Source organism: Protopterus annectens, chromosome 16.part0, assembly GCF_019279795.1.
Source record: "Protopterus annectens isolate FY-2018-M chromosome 16.part0, PAN1.0, whole genome shotgun sequence".
Lineage (NCBI taxonomy): Eukaryota > Metazoa > Chordata > Ceratodontiformes > Protopteridae > Protopterus > Protopterus annectens.
The window spans coordinates 175,018,233-175,036,865 of NC_056750.1; the positions used below are offsets into that span (position 1 = coordinate 175,018,233).

An 18,633-nucleotide genomic window follows, 5' to 3' on the forward strand; every position below is an offset into this window, starting at 1 on the left:
CCTTCTCTTGAGACCTTTCTAACTCCAGAAATTATGGATATTTGTTTTGTCACTGAACCTTATTCCAGAACAGTGACCATGTGCCCCTCTTGTATGGCTTCTTTGTCTGCTGCTTATTTAAGTCCACATGTGCTGGTAGCAATAATTCTGGTAGTGTTGTGTCTGTCTTTATCTGAAGCACCATCACATGTAGAATAACTGACCGCTACATAACCTCACAAATCTTTCATGTCCTAATCTCATCAGTTTAACTCAAAAAACAACTTTATTGCCAACATTCTCATCAATTAGTACCTTAAACCATATTATGTATCCCATTAAGATAAGGTTCCATTGTCTTCACTATCTTTTAACTTTTCCTTTATGCCTATAACTATGCCAAGCACTGAAAATGTAACTGTCATCTTTTCATCACTGTTCTCAAAATTCTTGTAAAAGGATGTTACAGTGAATGGATTCTTGGAGACAGCTTTGAGCTTATATTTTCTTAACTGAGGATATTAAGAAATATGATCAACTTATTGTTCCTTTTGTACAAATTAAGTTGGGCATCCCAGCAGGAAATTGCCCTTTTTAACTGTGTTGGAGTTTTCTAAGACTCAGCAACAAAACCATTTTACCCATATCAGAGCCAATTCTACTAGCAAATTTCTTATATATGTACAGCCTTCTTTAGTGGCATTTCAGTATGTGGTATTTGTGAAGCTCATTCATACATTTAGAATATACTTCAAGCTAGACTGCCAGTCAATGACGAGGGGTTCTGCCTGTGTTGTAATTTTAGGTATGGTATCATGGGGCCCCTTCTCCTGCCATGGTAACAAGTAGCGGGGTATTCTAATTCTATGATAATAAACAGTAACAATACAGCTACTATTAATGCTACACTATAGCTATAAAATATAAATATCATAATGACAGATGACTGACTTCCCTCCTGATGTTTCAAGAGCACCATCTCTCCTTTCCCTTTGTTTTTAATTTATTATTCTTTCCTTCTGTGTGACTATTCCATTTTTCTGCAGTGGTTTGATGAAGTCAGAATGATGTTGGTGTGGACATTAAGGTGATCTTACCTTTTTGCATTACACATATGTGAAGTAATAGAATTGGGGAAGTTGAGTTCTTGGAAGATATCATGCCCCAAAAACACATTTAGGTATTCACTTTTTATGCTGCTGGTTACAACACATTTATGTGATTACCTTTTTTGCTGCCAGTTAGTAATTTGCTTTTCTGAACTTATAGTGGAAATGGAAACTTCTTTGTGGTTTGCTAAGGGCTGCATGTGGTGAGCAGTTTATTTGTCCCCTCTGTTGAATTAAGCCACTTATGTTGGGCTGAAAGTGTTCCTTTACTGTATTAATAGTTGAAACAAGTCTGATTCAGTTTATATAATACCAAAGATAAGTCTTTGAGGAAAAAAGATTCAACCTTCAAGCTTGGGTCACCTGAAATAAGCAGTGGCATTATCCCAGTGGTATGGAAAACAGCTAACATCACCCCTTTGCACAAAGTGGGGTGCATCCACAGACCCCGGGAACTATAGACCCATTAGCCTGACCAGCCTTACCTGCAAGGTATACGAAATCTCCAAATGCTTGACCTCCCCCAGTTTGGCTTTGTCAAGGGAAGATCATGCCTGTTAAACTTGGTGGGCGTCTTTGAGACAGTCACCAAATCCCTAGACAAGGGCAAATCTGTGCATACAGCCTACCAAGACTTAGTTCAGGCCTTTGACACACTTCCCCACTCAGGCATCATTGATAAACTCACCCAGCTGGGTATCAATCCATATATTGTCAGGTGGGTTGCAAACCGGCTCACTGATAGAACTCATATGGTCAAAACAGGGGACTCCACCTCCACCAGTAGACCTCTAACCAGTGGTGTTCCATAGGGATCAGTTCTGGGACCCCTACTGTTTGGAATCTACTTCTCTGAAGTACAGGCTAAAACTAAAGGACTGTGGCTGACAAAGTTTGCTGATGTCTGCAAACTGTGAGTGATCACTGAAACTCCTAGCAATGTCAACATCCTGCAAGAAGGGCTTATGCAGACTAATGACTGGTGCCAAAGTCATGGTCTTAAACTTAATGCAAAAAATTGCATTATCATCCCCTTCTGCAAGGTGATGTTCCTGCAAACTACCACATCAGTAGCAATACTCTAAGCACAGAGTCAGTGGTGAGAGATCTGGGCACACAAGTTGACAGCAACCTTAACTTCAAACACCATGTCTCCACAGTGGTAAAAAGGGCATTTTATATTGCTCTTCTCATAAAGTAAGGACATTTCCTCCAGAGAAAAAAAAGAGGTTATAACCCCCCCGTACTCTTCCCTCTTCAGGCTAATAATAGAGTACAATGCTTCCTTTGGTATGTTCCTTTCCAAACACCTGCAGCAATTGCAGAGACCACAAAGGTTGTTTACAAAGAAAATTCAGGGTCTTCAAGATCTGTCTTATGTGGACAGAATCATTGTCACTTTACTCAGTGTCATACAGACTGCTCAGAGGTGACCTCTGTCTTGTATATAAATGCTGCACATTTGCAAGTCAAATGGCATGCAGATCACTCGCTCAAAGGACCTTAACCTAGTAAGTGACATCAACAGAACTTGCTGGAGAGACAGATTTGTCTCACAGAGGTTGCCCCACCTTTGGAACAAGCTTCCTAATAATGTTAAACAAAGCCCCTTGATGGCCCTATTTAAGTGTAATTTGAACAATTGGATGGGTAACTGGAAATTCACCCCAGGGGTTCCACCGTGTCCCTCTTGGATAGGGGCAATAGGTGCTGATTTCAGAGTCTGCTTGAGGCAGTCACCTTTGGGAACACACGTTGAACTTGCCTAGGCTAGTAAGGGACTTGGGGCCATTAGTCTAGTAACTTCTTATTATCCTATAAACTCCTTTCCAGTATCTGCTGATCACAGCTGCTCATTGCAGCCAACTCTGAAATTCACTGCAGGGGACTTTGGCTACTGAGTTTCCCACCATATCTTAAATGGGTCATGTGTTAGGGTCTCTGAAAGAAAATGACATTTGTTAGTCATCTTTTGTAATAGTGAGTATCTCTTCTGTAATAGTGAGCATCTCTTCTGTAATGGTGACTATCTCAAGGAATTCTTTCTCCATCTGCTACACTGTTTTTGTAAACTAGTGTATATGTTTCTGTCTTCCTCTAACATATAGTATAAATAACAGAACAGATGTGCACACAGGATTAATGGATATACACAGTGGTTTCACGTGAAATATACTATATAGCCCAGGTATTTACTTTCTTTAATTTATACTTTTCCAAGGATGTAGGATAATTTTTGTATTGCATTTTGTGTTATAAAATGTATTTGAAAAGGAATTCTCTGATTGTTCAGCACAGGTAATCTGATTTGAAGTAAAATTTGCCTATTCTTCACAACTTTGAATTTCAACTAAAACACATTCAGGATTTCAGATTTACATTGGCTGTTTGCAGACACTTGCCATCTGTGACACAGGTGCACTTTTATCTGGCTCAAATCAAGGTTAGACTATATCAAATCTTTATGTATCATTTTATTTCATATTGCTTACTGGATAGGACCAGTGGTCTAGTGTTCCTTTTTTGGCAGATCTATGTAACAAGATAGCTACTGGTGCAAATAATGCATATATAGTTGTAATACAGTCAAGAGAAGCTATAGGACTGTAAGGCAGGTGAAAAACACAACAGAAATATAATAGAAATGTGTATGTGCTACAGTAACTGCAGAGAGATGGCATTGAGCTGTGAACAGTAAATATTAAAATGAAGGGTAAGAACATAATGAGGTATCGACAGTAGTACATGAACAGAAGTGCTAATGTGCTGATTCCAGAACACATTAGAGTGAAGTAACCAATCACATGTGATATTAAAGTTTAGTAGAGAATATGAATATTCACAATGACATCTGGTTATGGAGAGGTACAACAGTGTAAGTAATGTCAAATATTTAAATGTCTTCTCTTCACATAACCCAGTCAAAGTGTTTCGATTTAAGTATTCATTCATTTACTCTTATCTGTTCCATTAATGAAACACAACAGAAGTTAGACAAAAATAGGTAATGGTACTACCCCTGAGTTCTTTGGCAGAGATAGTCATATCTTTCATACTGAAGTTATAACACTGAATACATTAAATGTCAGAGTTTCTTTTAGAAAATGACTGTACTGTAGAGATAGAAACATTATTTAAAAAAAATAATTTTCTGTGTTTAACAGTTTTTGCTGATAAAACATTTTTTTCATCTAATTTGTACAGAAAACCAGCATTTGATAATAACTATGTTCTAGTGTTCATCCTTTATACATTAAGAAAAATGTGATTAAAAATCAAACCATTTGCCTGCCTCATGTAGTAACCTCAGATTAACATTTCATTTCTGGTATGGAGAATTTAATAAATGTATTTATTACTGCGGTGGTGGTGCTGCGGTAGCGTTGTCACCTCACAGTTAGACGTTGCATATTCGATTCTCAGTTAGAGCATCTTCTGTGTGTCGACATGCATGAATGGGCGTTCCTTCGTTGAAGGTTGTGCGTTAGGCCTGGCAAGCCAGCACGTAAAAATCTACTGCCAGTCATTAGCGGACCGGAGTTCCGCTGTGGCGATCCCTAACCGGGAAAAGCCGAAAGACAGTTAGTTTATTTATTGAGAGGTTATAGTAGTGAGCTATTTTTTCAGAGATACAGAATAGCAGATGGGATGCTTTTAAGCCCATATTTGTTGAAAACAGAATGCTACCAGTCTAACAGACATGATAACTTGACTTTCCTGTCTGCTTTGCTGATAGGTATTAGTATGTATACAAATAGTTTGAAGTCTAATTTAAGGACAATTAGAAAATTGTTTAGGTTATCCTGATGGTATTGATAAGTCGGGTTAGAATCTAAATTCATTGGATGAAAGGGAAATAACTTGTAAAATTTGACTGAGAAGTTTGATTTAGACACATTTTCTAGAAGAATATGATCATAGCCCATGTAGCGCTTTGGCACCTGTAATGACTATGAGAGGTGCAAGTCCAGATATGTGACACCAATTCATTTCTCATACTCTTGATTTGTAGTACTGGGGACAAACAGAGAGATGTATATATCAAAGTGAAAATGTTGGGTACTGTGCAACAATGTTTCTTGAGATGCCTTATGTTGGCAAAACCAACATGAAATTACTTCACAGGCTCAGACAGCACATATGTGCTAGTAAGACCAATAACAGTATCAATACATTGCTTAAACATGATGTAAACTAAAAAAAAAAAAGTTTTCTTTTTTTAATTATTAATTCACTATATTACAATCATAGAGGAGATGACTGTGAAAATGATTAGGAAGTGTTGGAAGTTTTGTGGCAGATCAGTATAAATGCCAATAAATCAAGTCTGTATGATTCCATCAATATTAAATGTTTTAAAATCAAACTCAGTAAGGAAGTGCAAGTTTTAATGTAGTGTTAACAAGTTATTTTTGTGTGCATTGCATGTGTACTGATAATTGTGATTGGTTGTTTTTGATCATGTGGTTTTAGCCTACTCATATTTATACGTCTCCTTCACTGTACTCAGTTCTGAAGAAGATCTAAACAGACTTGGATTAAATCTTTCCTTGAGCTCTGAGCCGTGCCCGGTTTTATTTATTCACATTGTACTTTTTCTATAACCTTTTGGTGGCTGGTTTGCCTTCATGAGTATTGTGGTAAACATTTGTTGTCTCTGGCTTCAGTCATCTGAAACTTGCAAAACCAGCATTTGTAGTAATCATTACAATTCACCCTGTTTTCTTTTTTATTCTGTCACTCTTTACCTCTCCCTTCCCCCTCTTTCTGTTATTGGCACAGTCCAGATGTGTCCAGTTGCACTGAGGTAATTCAGACTTGATGGAAGGTGCTGATGGTTGTCTGGTGGCCAATAGGATGAATGAATTCTGCTTGTAGTAGCCATGTGTTTTCTATAAATTAGGAACCCCACAATAATAAGCATGAGAGAGATACCCAGACTTGTGCAGGCTATGGTCACAGTGGTTTCTTCCCTCCAGAATTGTGTGGATGCAGTACTTGTACCATTGAGTCTCCTAAAGAAAGACAGAAAACAGAGTCAAAATCCAGTGCAGAAAGCCTCTTATATTGTTTTACAGTCTTGTATGCTAAGAATAATGCTGACAATAAAAAGCATGTGCTGTACATTTGCTTAGAATGAAAATTAAACTGCACTATGGACAATTCTTTAGCATGGACTAATTCAAACAGTTGAGGCATTTCCTGTAAATAAATAGCAGACAGACAGCAATATACATCTCCTTCAAGTCATGCAGTGGCTCCTGGTATGGACAAAACCTATTCATTTATAAAGTCATTAAGATGATCCAGTACAGAAAGTAAGGTACAGGTTGTAAGGTTCTCAGATACACTGTGTATAGATGTGCAATATGCTGGGATATATAACATACAGTAACTGGCAGCACTGGGTTTTACAGAAACACTGTGGCAGTCAGAAAACAGTGGTAGGGGGGGTGTGGCCAAGGATGAACACAGGATAGCAGCAGATTTCTTCAGCTCCACCAACATAACTACATTAACAGGAAATTATTACTTCAAAATTCAACTAATGGAATAATTTTCTTTCTAAAAACATTTGGAATATCATTACCTTGAATAATATCCAAAAAAGAAAGACAATTTAACTAATTTTCCTGTCAGAAATCTTTTTGGAAATTTCCCTCTCATCACTTCTGTTCAGAATGAGTTTCAGCAAGGCTAACAGTCAGGATTCCAGCATTAAGAAAGAGCTTTAGACATTATTATCAACTATACAGCAACTAACAACTAAAATGGACAGACTGGATGTTAAAACTGATAATTTTATAGAGAAAACCACAAAACAAATGGATGTGCTACACCAAGATCTACAACATCAGAAAGCTCAGATAACAGGTATAGAAGAGACACTTAATGATATGGACAACAGAATTAAGGAAGAAGAAATAAACACTGAATTCTTATTGAAACAAAACATGCACCTTCAATCCAAACTAGATGACTTGGAAAACAGATCCAGATGCAACAATATAAGGATTTTTGGACTGCCAGAAAATATAGAAGGTAATAACATTACATCTTTTTTAAATACTTGGCTTCCCAAAACTTTAGATCTGTCAGAGGCATTTTCTTTTGGCATTGAAAGAGCCCATAGGTCTTTATCCATTTCTAATACAAATAAAAGTATCCTAGATCAGTTATTGTAAGATTTTTATCATCTTATGACAAGGAGATGGTATTAAAATCTGCATGGGCTAAATCACCTATAAAAATTAATGAAGCAACTGTGCGCTTTGACAATGACTATTCTTCTTTGGTAATATCAAAAGAAAGGTCTTTTACCATTAATAAGAGAGCTTAAGAAAGCACAGTTCAAAACTCATCTTTTATTTCCTTCCAAACTAAAAATCTTTTACCTGATGGCCCTAGAATTTTTGAAGACCTGGACTCTGCTTTGTTGTATATTAAAAAAAATAAAATATTAGATAAAATAGAAGATATGGAATGGGCAAGTCCTTCGTTAAAAAGAATGGCAACAGGAACTTCTTGGAAGACATCAGAGAAACAAAAAAGACTAAAAAACAAATGACATGTTTTATATTTCTTTGAACTCTTTAATTACAGTTTCTGCATTTACAAGAAAACCACAAATATCTTAATGATTTGTACAAAGTTATTTTAATGTGCAAGAACTGAAGTTTGTTTTATGAATAATCAAACTTTCATGAGGAACAAATAACCTGATATAAATCAACTTGTTTCTCTTTTGTGACAAAGAGACCTAAGGTTAGTAATATGATATATTTTCCTTCTTTTCTTATTTTAAATAATAGCATTCTCTTTAAACTAAACATAGAGGGGAGGGAGAGGGAGGGCAGGGAGGGGGGAAAGATGAAAAGAAGGAAAAAAAGGGGAAAAATAATCTATTATCTCTTTAAAATTATTTATTCTGTTTAAGTATTATTGCTATATATTATACTATGACTAAATTGCTTAAATACATGATATTAAATAATATGTCATGATATAACCAGTTGACTAGAACTAAAGCAGTTGTAAGTAATATGTCTCAGGTTTTACTTTATTAAAACAAACAGCAAGTAAATATCTATGTAGGTACTTTTTTTTTTTTTTTTTTTTTTTTAAGGTAACAAGGTTCTGATAATACTGATATGTGTTTGTAACATACTCTGAATGAGAAAATGAAATGGGACACATAAATATAAGTAATGTTTATGTTAAATAACTGAAGGCTTGGTTTCACTGCCATAGAGACTGCAATGACTTGTGAAGTGCTTCGAGAAGGTTTTACACTGTATAAATCCATTTGCATTCAAAATGAATGTTTGTCACTTACTTTTATTAAAATTCCCACCAGAAATGTTATAAGAGACAATTTAAGTTATAGGTATCCTCGTGAATAGTGTCCTCGAGCAGTTTTTAAAGCTTCAACATTCAGAAAATGCACAGAGAAGCTGAAAGCAGCCATTTTGAACTTTGACCCCTGATTTCACACAGACTCGTCGCAAATTCAAGAAGTAAACCAGTTTCAGGAAGTAGAACTGCTGTAAATGCGGTATTGTGATGAAAAACGAACTTTATGACAACAAAATTTGAGTTTTTCTTTATAATAATTTACTTATTTAAGATGTAACTTATAAAATGTAAAAGTTATAATGATTTTTAATGGCTTAATATGCCATAGTAAACAAATGAGATAATTTAGAATGCATAGAAGCTAAAACTCATGCATATATGACTCTGAAAGCTTATATAATTGCTGCACTTTAATGCATATAGATGCTTATAATTTAAGGATATATAATATTATAATGCATTTATTTTAACTAAGATAAATAAGTATGTGCATTATTATGATTCTATTTCAGAAGAAAATGTCATGTGATACATTTTAAAGCTGCAGTGCAGATATATAAGATATAGCTGGCTTTCATCACAATGATTTATGCATAACTAGGGATCAACATTGCTTTGTAGTATGTTCTTTTATCTTATATACTGAGAATAATCATTTTTATTTAAATGGTAAGAATAAGTAAGAGAAGGAAGCTTCTAGTGCATGTAGTTTAAAGTTTTAAAACTACTAACAGTACTGTTATGGCAGAAAATATGAATACTCTAATGTAAGTAATGTCTGAGTCATAATAGCCTGAGATAACAAATGTTATTGAATTCAAATGAGCATAGACATATAATTAAGAACCTATCATTACAAATTTTTATTAAACTGCCAAATGGGTATCCTCTCTTTTTTTTTTTTTTTCTCTCTCTCTTCTCTGCTCCCACTTTCAAGATTGTTAGAATGCTAATATGATAATGAACTCATTATATAGAATAGATGTACATAGCATTATTAAGTTGATTATAAAAGTTTTATATGATTATATGAAGCTGTTATATAAATTGTTTAAGTCTTGCTATAATAGATAATCAAAATAAATGAGTTTAACTTTAGTTAATAATAGTTAGTATTTAATTAATTTGGTGGCAGCTGGAGTACTGCTGCTTAGGATAGGGGGATAACTTGAGTGGTATTTGCTACTCGAAGTTGGAGTTTTTAACTCCAGGCTGGATGCATTGTTTAATCCAAACAATATTTTCACCTGATTATTGTTATGTGTATATAGTTTTGACATCCACATCACATTTTATAAACTCATTGTCACTACAAATAAAAGTTAAAATCTCACAAAATTCCATAAGATTTTCACTAAATGCAGCTATAATTAATAGAACACCTAAAGGAGGAGACATAATAATACTTACTTTAGAAAATGCTATTCTGATTATAAGTTTTATATGTTTATAAAAGTTAAATGGTAACTTTAAAAGGAATTTCTTTAAACATTAATGGATTGAATAACCCATGTAAAAGGGCAAGTTTAATGAGATATATTAATCTGCATAGAGCCAACTTAATATTCCTTCAGGAAACACATCTCCTGAAAAAAGATATAGAGAAATTAGCCACTAATAAATATACAGTCTTGGTTAGCTCAGAACACAAACAGAAAAAAAAGAGGAGTGGCTATCTTATGGAACAAAAATATGCCCATACCTAAAACTATTAAGCCATATAAAGATGACAAAGGAATGTTCTGCCTGGTTACAATACAGATTAATGGGAAAACATATACATTGATTAATGTATACTGGATACCAGGAATTGGCACTAATACAGTGAAACACCATCTCAATAAGATTATATCATTTTCTAAAGGAGATATTATTTTAGCAGGAGATTTTAACTGTATCCTGCATGAAAAAGATACTACTACTATAGGAAAAAGGAAAATCACATCCAATGCAAAACATTTAAAGGATTTCATTAATTTATATCATTTGAATGATATTAATAATCAGACAGATTCTAAATCATTACCATATACTTTTTTTTCTAACAGACATAAAACTTATTCAAGAATAGATAGAGTCTTTATTTCTAACCAACTGGTAACAGACCTAATTCTAAGATCATTTCATGCCCTATATCAGATCATAATTCAATTGTCTTCGAATTTATGGTAAATATTACTTATAATGTTCAGATCAAAAGAATACCAGCATACCTAACTCAACTAAAAGATTATAAAGATGATATACTTACAGAGGTGCAACATTTCTCAGACTTAAACACTACACCTGACATCTCCATTATTTACATTTGGGATGCTCTAAAATCTTATTTATATGGACAAAGTATCAGATGGTATAATAATAAAAGGAAATCTTGGGACAGGGAATTAATAGACATTCAAAATAAATTAGACTCATATAAACATAATAATAAGGAAAATATTATGGACAAAAAAGTCATTGAGGAAATAAATAAATTAAATGAGAAATACAAAGAAATTTTAAGTCACAAAGTCAAAATAACATTAGAGAAATATAAATTTTGTCTTACTCAATAAGTCCCAAATACTTACATAGACTTAAAAATAAAACAAAAAGGCTGAATAAACAAAATCACATCAAAGAAATTTTCTCTCCAAGGAAAAGAAGAATGTCTCTAGTTTACCAGAAATATTAGATGAATTTAGAAATCACTTTCATAACATTAACCATAATAACATTAATATGGATTCTAAAGACAAAATAAAGAACTTTATAATTACAAACATGAACAAAAAACTTAATAAACAACAGACTAGATTAATAGATAAAAATATTTCATATATAGAGGTTATCACACAAATAAATAAACTTAAATCAAACAAAGCACCAGGTAATGATGGTATTATTCCTGAGATTTATAAAATCCTTCCTAAGAGTACCTATTCATTAATACATACGGTTTTCATTTCAGCTCAAAATGAATTGTCAATTCCCCCATCCTGGCAATACACATTTATTTCACCAATTTTGAAACCCAATAAAGATCCAACTAGATGCACTTCATATAGACCTATTTCATTACTTAATGTTGACTATAAAATGCTCATGAATATATTTGCTGACAGATTAAAGACAATCATTCCAAGTATAATAGATATAGATCAGACAGGCTTTATTATAAATAGAAATACTTTTGATAATATAAGGAGAACTTTAACTCTGATTGATTATGCAAACAGAAAAAAGAAAGATTTGACACTCATCAGCCTTGATATAAGTTCAGCATTTGACTCAGTAAGTTGCGACTATTTGTTTATCTTATTGAAGTGTACAAATTTCTCTGATACATTTGTGAATTTAATTGAACATCTATATAAAGGAGCATTGGCTTACATTAAAATAGGAACATATGTCTCACAAAAATACCCATATTAAAAGGTACAAAACAAGGGTGTCCACTTTCACCATTATTATTTACTTTAATAATGGAGCCTTGGGCTAATTTGATTAGAAACAGCAATGATATAGAAGGATTTGATATAGACGAAAATACAATATCTAAAATCCAACTTTTTGCAGATGATGTTTTAATTACATCAGCAGGAACAAATTCTTCTATGCAGTCATTATTTGATAAGATGACAGATTTCAAGAATATTTCTGGTTTGATATTTAACAAAGAAAAAACTAAAATATTACCAATATACACAGGGAAAAATGTTCTCACTAATGATTTTCTCAAATACATACCCAATTCAGGTCAAATAACTTATTTAGGCATAATATTAACTAAAGATATTAAATCCATTATACATAATAATTATAGTAATTGTCTTCATAATATACAAAATCATTTCAATAGCTGGAACAATATGTTTTTTACCATGGAAGAAAGACTCACAATTATTAAAATGATAATATTCCCGAAGATATTATACATAATACAATCAATAATACTCCCACCTACAAAAATAATTATTAAGAAATTAAATTCACAAATGTTAAATTTCTTATGGGCACCTAATAGACCTAGGATTGCATTAAAGAAACATACTAATAGTTGGTCTCAAGGGGGCATATCATTTCCAGACTTTAATTTATATGCTATCTCTTCTATTATAAAAGTTATAACATTGCTAATAGATCAGTCATATGTTGCAAAATGGAAGGAATATTGGGAATTAATTAGCATGCACTTCACAAAAATATCGTTAATACACAAAAATACTATTATAAACAATCCCATGTTATGGTTACTAAAAGAGTTTTGTACCTCATCTATTACACCAAAATATATAGCTAGTTACCCATTAAATATTATTATTAGATATCGTAATTTTATATATATATATATATACATCCTAAGTATAAGGAATGGAATTTTATCTTATTTCCTATAATGTATACACAAGGTATTCTTTTATCATCCACCTCTGAAAGAACTCTTCTAGTCACAGAGAATAATTTAAAGTATTGGTATCAGATGCTGTCTGACAATAAAGTAAAAAAATTAGACTTCTTAAAGCAAGAATTTGATTTGAGAGAAACATGTTGGTTAGAGATTCAAACCTTCAGACAACATCTTACTAACAAACTTGATTTAATGTCTTTAACAGTTAAAGAATCTGTTCCAATACTGATTGACTACTTGATATTAAATTTACAACATAGGGTTTCTGATAAAGGTAAGCTCTCACACATACATAAAATTATTAGAGATGAAACCTATTATAGTTCCGATAATTACTGGAATTATTTCAATTCCATTAATGGTGAATTACCAAAACAACAAGATAAACAATATATATTGGAATCTGCTTATAAAACTACTTCTATTAATTAGAGACTTTTACCTGGAAATTTTTACATAGATCTTTCTATACACCCTTAATGATGAATAAAATAAACAATAAAGACAACATATGTAAGAGTTGTACTGTAGAAATAAATGCTGATTGGGCACATATGTTTTACGATTGTATAAAACTGAAGGAATATTGGATGTTAATCAATGATTTTTTGCAGGCTCTTTTCACAGATAATTTCATAGTCTCTAAATCACTTATATTATTTAACACCCCTGTTCCTAAATGTGATAAAAAAGTTAAACTTCCTTTATTATGGTCAATTCTAGCAGTGGCTAGAAAAATAATAACCAGAAACTGGATTTCAGATACTCCTCCTTCATTTAATGAATTTAAAAAATGTTATGATTGAAGTGTGTCATATGGAACTAATGACAATAAAGTCAAGAACCATTAGGAAAGCATCTTACTATAATATATGGGATACCTTACAAAACTTGTTAAAACAGTCTTAGTTTCATTAGTAAGATGTTACAGTTTAATTAATTGATTTGATTTAGAGTGGATGTCTTTGTAAATACTTTAGTTGTTTTATCAAATGTTATAACTGTTTATATGTTAACTGCTTGCATAAGATTGTTATAATATTTATTTTGTATGTTAAAACTAATAAACTTGTTTTAAAAAAAAAGAAAACAGTGGTAGGTAAGTGTAAGTCCACCAACTCACTGTAGCAGCAAGTTAATTCCACTATTATTCATGAAAGAGGACAGCATTATCACTTACCATAAGCTAGGTTTATCAAAGATAAATGCTGGAAGATGGTCAGATCAAAAAGAAACATTTTCTAAGGATTTCCTTAAACCATAGACGGAACCCAGTGACAGCAAAACCAGCATAGCAGCAAGCAGAGATCCAAACATTGACAAATACAGCCACAAGGCATTTGCCAATGTGTTATAAGCATATCATGTCACTGCCACATTACAGTTAATGTTGCCACTAACACGGTGCAGAATCAGAAAGCACACAGTGCCTGCAGTTAGCTTACTCCTGCCCTCAACAAGTAATAATCTCTGTCACTAAGTTTATAAGGTTTAGATCCACCTGCTCTCACACACTCATCACCTCTTCAAAGTGAGACACAGCAGGCTAAGTCAGTAATGTAATGAATAAGCACCTGTAATGTGTTATGTGTCTGGCATTCAACTTGTTCTCCTTTAAAGAGTAACAACACTGTAACAACTCTTGCATGGAAAATTCAGCTAGTTTGACTGACCCATTATAGTGCACTGCCTGGCAGTTCATCATAAAAACACTTTCTTTGTTAAGAAGTTCTGCTAGCATGACCATATCACTGTAAACATTCTTACACAAAAAATGCAGCTAGTTCATGTGAAGCATAGCAGTATAATGTCTTATTTGGTATTCAAGTTACAGCATTTATCCCTTCAACTGTACACCTCCTCTGCTAAAAAATGTGACTACACATAGCAGATATTCTACTGGTAAAGGACTGAAAGATGCCAAATTCATAAGGGCAACTGCTTAAGAGTCGCCTTAGTACTATCATTCGTAAAGCATCATAAACTGCTTTTTGCAACACTCCTTAGAGATAAGTAAACATATCTAAGCTTTTTAACTTCTACGCAGATTGTCTTTGTTACCCCTGTTATTTACCTGAAGTTAGCAGTGGTGAAAGATCCAAGGGTGGAAAATGTAGTTTCTTGATGTCAAAACCAGCAAAAAAAAAAAATAGCTCTGTAGTACTCTTTGCTTGTGGAAAACATTTTCTTCCTGTTTAAATACTAGGCTACCTGTCCTGCAGAGCCATTTTAGACCAAGCCAATAACTCAAGGTCAGAATCAAACCCTGTGCCTTGTGTCTATAAGGTAAAGACCTTAACTGTTTTGCCAAATACATCTCCACTGCATTGTCCTACAGATTCCTTCCCAGTGCCCCACATCCATTGGTAGGTCTACCAGCCACAGTCTAACCCCTCAGTCTTCCTCTAATAGGGCAGGGGCAGATGTGGATTTTAAAGGCATCATGGGAGTCTGGCTGTCAACATCCACCAGAATTTTTTTTTTCATTGAGACCACCCCACTCCTTCATGGCACCCACTGTAATGTCTGAGAGGCGTGTATGCAATGGGGATGTGTGATGTTTCACCATGTCTCTGCAGAAACTCAGATACATCCAAACCTGATCTGCCCTTGGACCATGCCACCCAATAGTGATGTCCTTAATCCATACTAGGGAACATTACAGAAAATGACCACAATAGCACCCTTCCACCAGGTATGATAATGCCCACCCCTCCCTCCCTGCTGCTCCATCAGTTACCTAAGTCATTAATCAAATTTAGGTTGGCAGGGTTGTAATCAAGGCTTTTATCATCTACATCACCAGAGCAGATGCATTTGCTTTGTTTAGTTAAAAGTCCCACTAACATATATATATATATATTTTTTTTTTCGGCAAAACTGTTTAGCTGGTTTGACTGTTTAAACATCTTTGTTAACGTATTACATTTTAAGTTGCAACATAAATTTGTATACAAAAACAACAGTGTCCATTGCTATTATCCTGTATGCATGATTATTTTAATAGCTTTCATTCATTCCATTACATAAATTGCTTAATTCCTGCCTTCCCTTGAACCTCACTCCTCCTCCAGAGCATCATTCTGCATGTATTTTTCTTACAAAGTCTATTTATTTCTTTGAAACTTCCTTTTCTTTTCTAATGATCCCACCTCTGGATCTTTTATGTCCTTCATAATGTTCAATTTTTCTACTCCAGTTGGTTTACATTTTGATTTCTATTTTCCAGTAATTGCTTTTTTTGGCATTAGACTTAGTAAGGTCTTGCTATGTCGAGACAATTCAGCCCCTTTATTCTGACTCAAAAGAATCCATTAGATTCATAAGCAAGTACTAGCCAGTCAGTCTGCAGACCATTAAAAGTCTAGCCAATAACCCATATTTAAAGCATTCCTCCAGAGAAAAATATACTGGGGAAGAATCTGTGGCTGCTCATCTAATTCTAGAAATACCTTACATGTGTCAGGGGGGCTAGACTGCTTGACATGTAATGGAAATGTGTTTCAGAGGTGGTGGATACTTTGCAATACGAACCGATTATTAGTTACTACCATTTGTGACATGCAGTGGAAATGGGGTCTATATTAAAAAGGTGAACGCTTACTTACGGGAACACCTAAACGTCGACCCATCTTCATCGAACCGCGTCAACATCGATCATCCAGAAGAGCAAAAGCGGAAACGTTGAATCATCATGGTTGGCCTTCTGCGGTATAGCTCCGTAAGGTAAGTGTGCGATAGTTACGGACCTTAGGGTTAGGGTGCGGGTTAAGGTAAGTGCATAGATGGTAATGTATGTTAGATTTAGTGTAGGGTTTTGTTAAGTGTATATGTGTGGATTATTTAGTTTGTTTGGGTTTAGCTTTTTAAGGTAAGTGTGCAATTGTTACGGACCTTAGGGTTAGGGTGCGGGTTAAGTTAAGTGCATACATGGTGGTATATGTAAGATTTAGTGTAGGGTTAGAAGTAGGGTTTAGTTTAGGGTTAAAAGTAGGGTTTTGGTTACTGTATGTATGTGGTCTATTTAGTTTGTTTGTGTAGGTAGTATGTAGCGGGCGGTGGGGTGGGACAAGTATGACAGCGCGACTTTTTAAATTTCGCAGTTTAGGGCGCTCGGTGTTTATGCGGTTTGATGACGATGGGTTGACGTTTAGGTATTCGATGAAGTAAGCGTTCGACTTTATAATATAGACCCGTGGAAATGTGTTTCAAAGGTGGGGGATACTTTGGGATGTGAACATTTTATTAGTTATTACTATTTGTTCTCCCAACATTTCTGTCAAGATACTCTGAGAAATGTTTTAAATCTTCCAACTCATTGCATCCCCCCAAAAACATTTCCAAATGTCCTCTCTCTTCCTCATCACATCTCCAGCATATTATGTCTACCTAAAGAAAATTCTCTGAATTTTAAGTGAGGTATACATTTACATATATGAGCATTTCCATTTAAAACCTCTAAACCATCTGGATTTTGTTACATACTTAAGAACCATTTTGATTTCTTCCTGTTCTTCTTTTGAAAATTTGCCTTTCCATCCTCTTCTCCCAGCTTTTCTAAACTTGTCAGATTGATTTTTGTAGTTATATTGCAAGATATATATGCCCTACTAATTCCTTTTTTAACAGCATTTTCTGTTCTAGACAACTAAAAAACATGTAAAAACTGTTTTTCTAGTTAGCATTCCCTTACCCTTTCCTATTTGCCTATATTCTGTTATTAGTCCTTGATACGGAAAGCAGACTGAAACCTGCAGTTCTAACTCCTCCTCAGCCTTATCCCACTTTATTGCCTTTCTCACTGGAGTTATTTACTCCTACTACCTTGGTTCCTTTGCTAATATTTTCCGGTCAACTCCAGACTCCTTTTGGCTACTTTTTGCACCCCTAAAAAATGAACAAGCACAGGAATCTCTCTAGTTCCAATCTCACCATCATGAGTGTTGAGGGAAAAAAAAAAAGAAGAAAATAGTGGTCTTAAAACTTTGTTGATGAGCTCAGTCACAATAATTTCCAAAAATCATGACACCAACATAATGTTCCAAAGCAACAAGCCATTATTCGTCACAAGTGATCCTCGGTAATAAAAAAAAAATCAGAAAACTTTCTATTTTTTTCTATTCTTACATTTTTTCTATTCTTTATATTATATTTATATTCTTTATATTCTTTCTATTTTGACGCCGTGGTGGTACAGCGGTAGTGTTGTTACCTCACAGCAAGAGGTTCAACTGTTCGATTCTCGGCTTGGCTTAGGAGTGCCTTTTGTGTGGAGTCTGCATATCCTCCCCGCGGTTGGGTAGCGTTCGAAAGACATGCGTGCGTAAATGGGTGTGCCTTCGTTGAAGGTTGGGCGTCGAGCTGGCAACTCGGCGTTTCATAAAAATCTACTGCCAATCATTAGCGGACTGGAGTTCCGCTGTAGCAACCCCTTACCTGGAAAAAGCCAAAGACAAACAACATATTCTTTCTATTTCTGATGTTTTGTTACTGAATATTTGTCACAGACAAGAGATCCTCAGTTACAAAAATCAGAAAACTTTACATTTTTTTTGTTCTTATATATTTTACATACTTTATATTATATTTATATTATCCATGGTGGTGCAGCGGTTAGCATTGCTGCCTCACAGCAAGAAGTTCTTTGGTTCGATCTTTGGCTGGGGTGCCTTCCATGCAGAGTCTGCATGTCCTCCCTGTGGTCGCGTGGGTTTGCTCCGGTTTCCTCCCACATCCCAAAGACATGCTGTAGGTGGATTGGATACTCTAAATTGGCCCTAGGCGTGAGTGCGTGCA

General features: G+C 34.4%; 1 protein-coding gene across 1 annotated transcript in view; it reads right to left on the bottom strand.

The window, feature by feature from the left end:
• Positions 1–4,595: 4,595 nt before the first annotated feature.
• Positions 4,596–18,633, bottom strand: part of LMLN2 (leishmanolysin like peptidase 2) — a 457,833-nt gene continuing 443,795 nt past the window's right edge. The window contains exon 16 of the mRNA XM_044058759.1: positions 4,596–6,103. Within this exon, the coding sequence (XP_043914694.1) occupies positions 5,833–6,103 (271 nt within the window). The 3' untranslated portion in view covers positions 4,596–5,832. The remainder of the gene's footprint in view (positions 6,104–18,633) is intronic.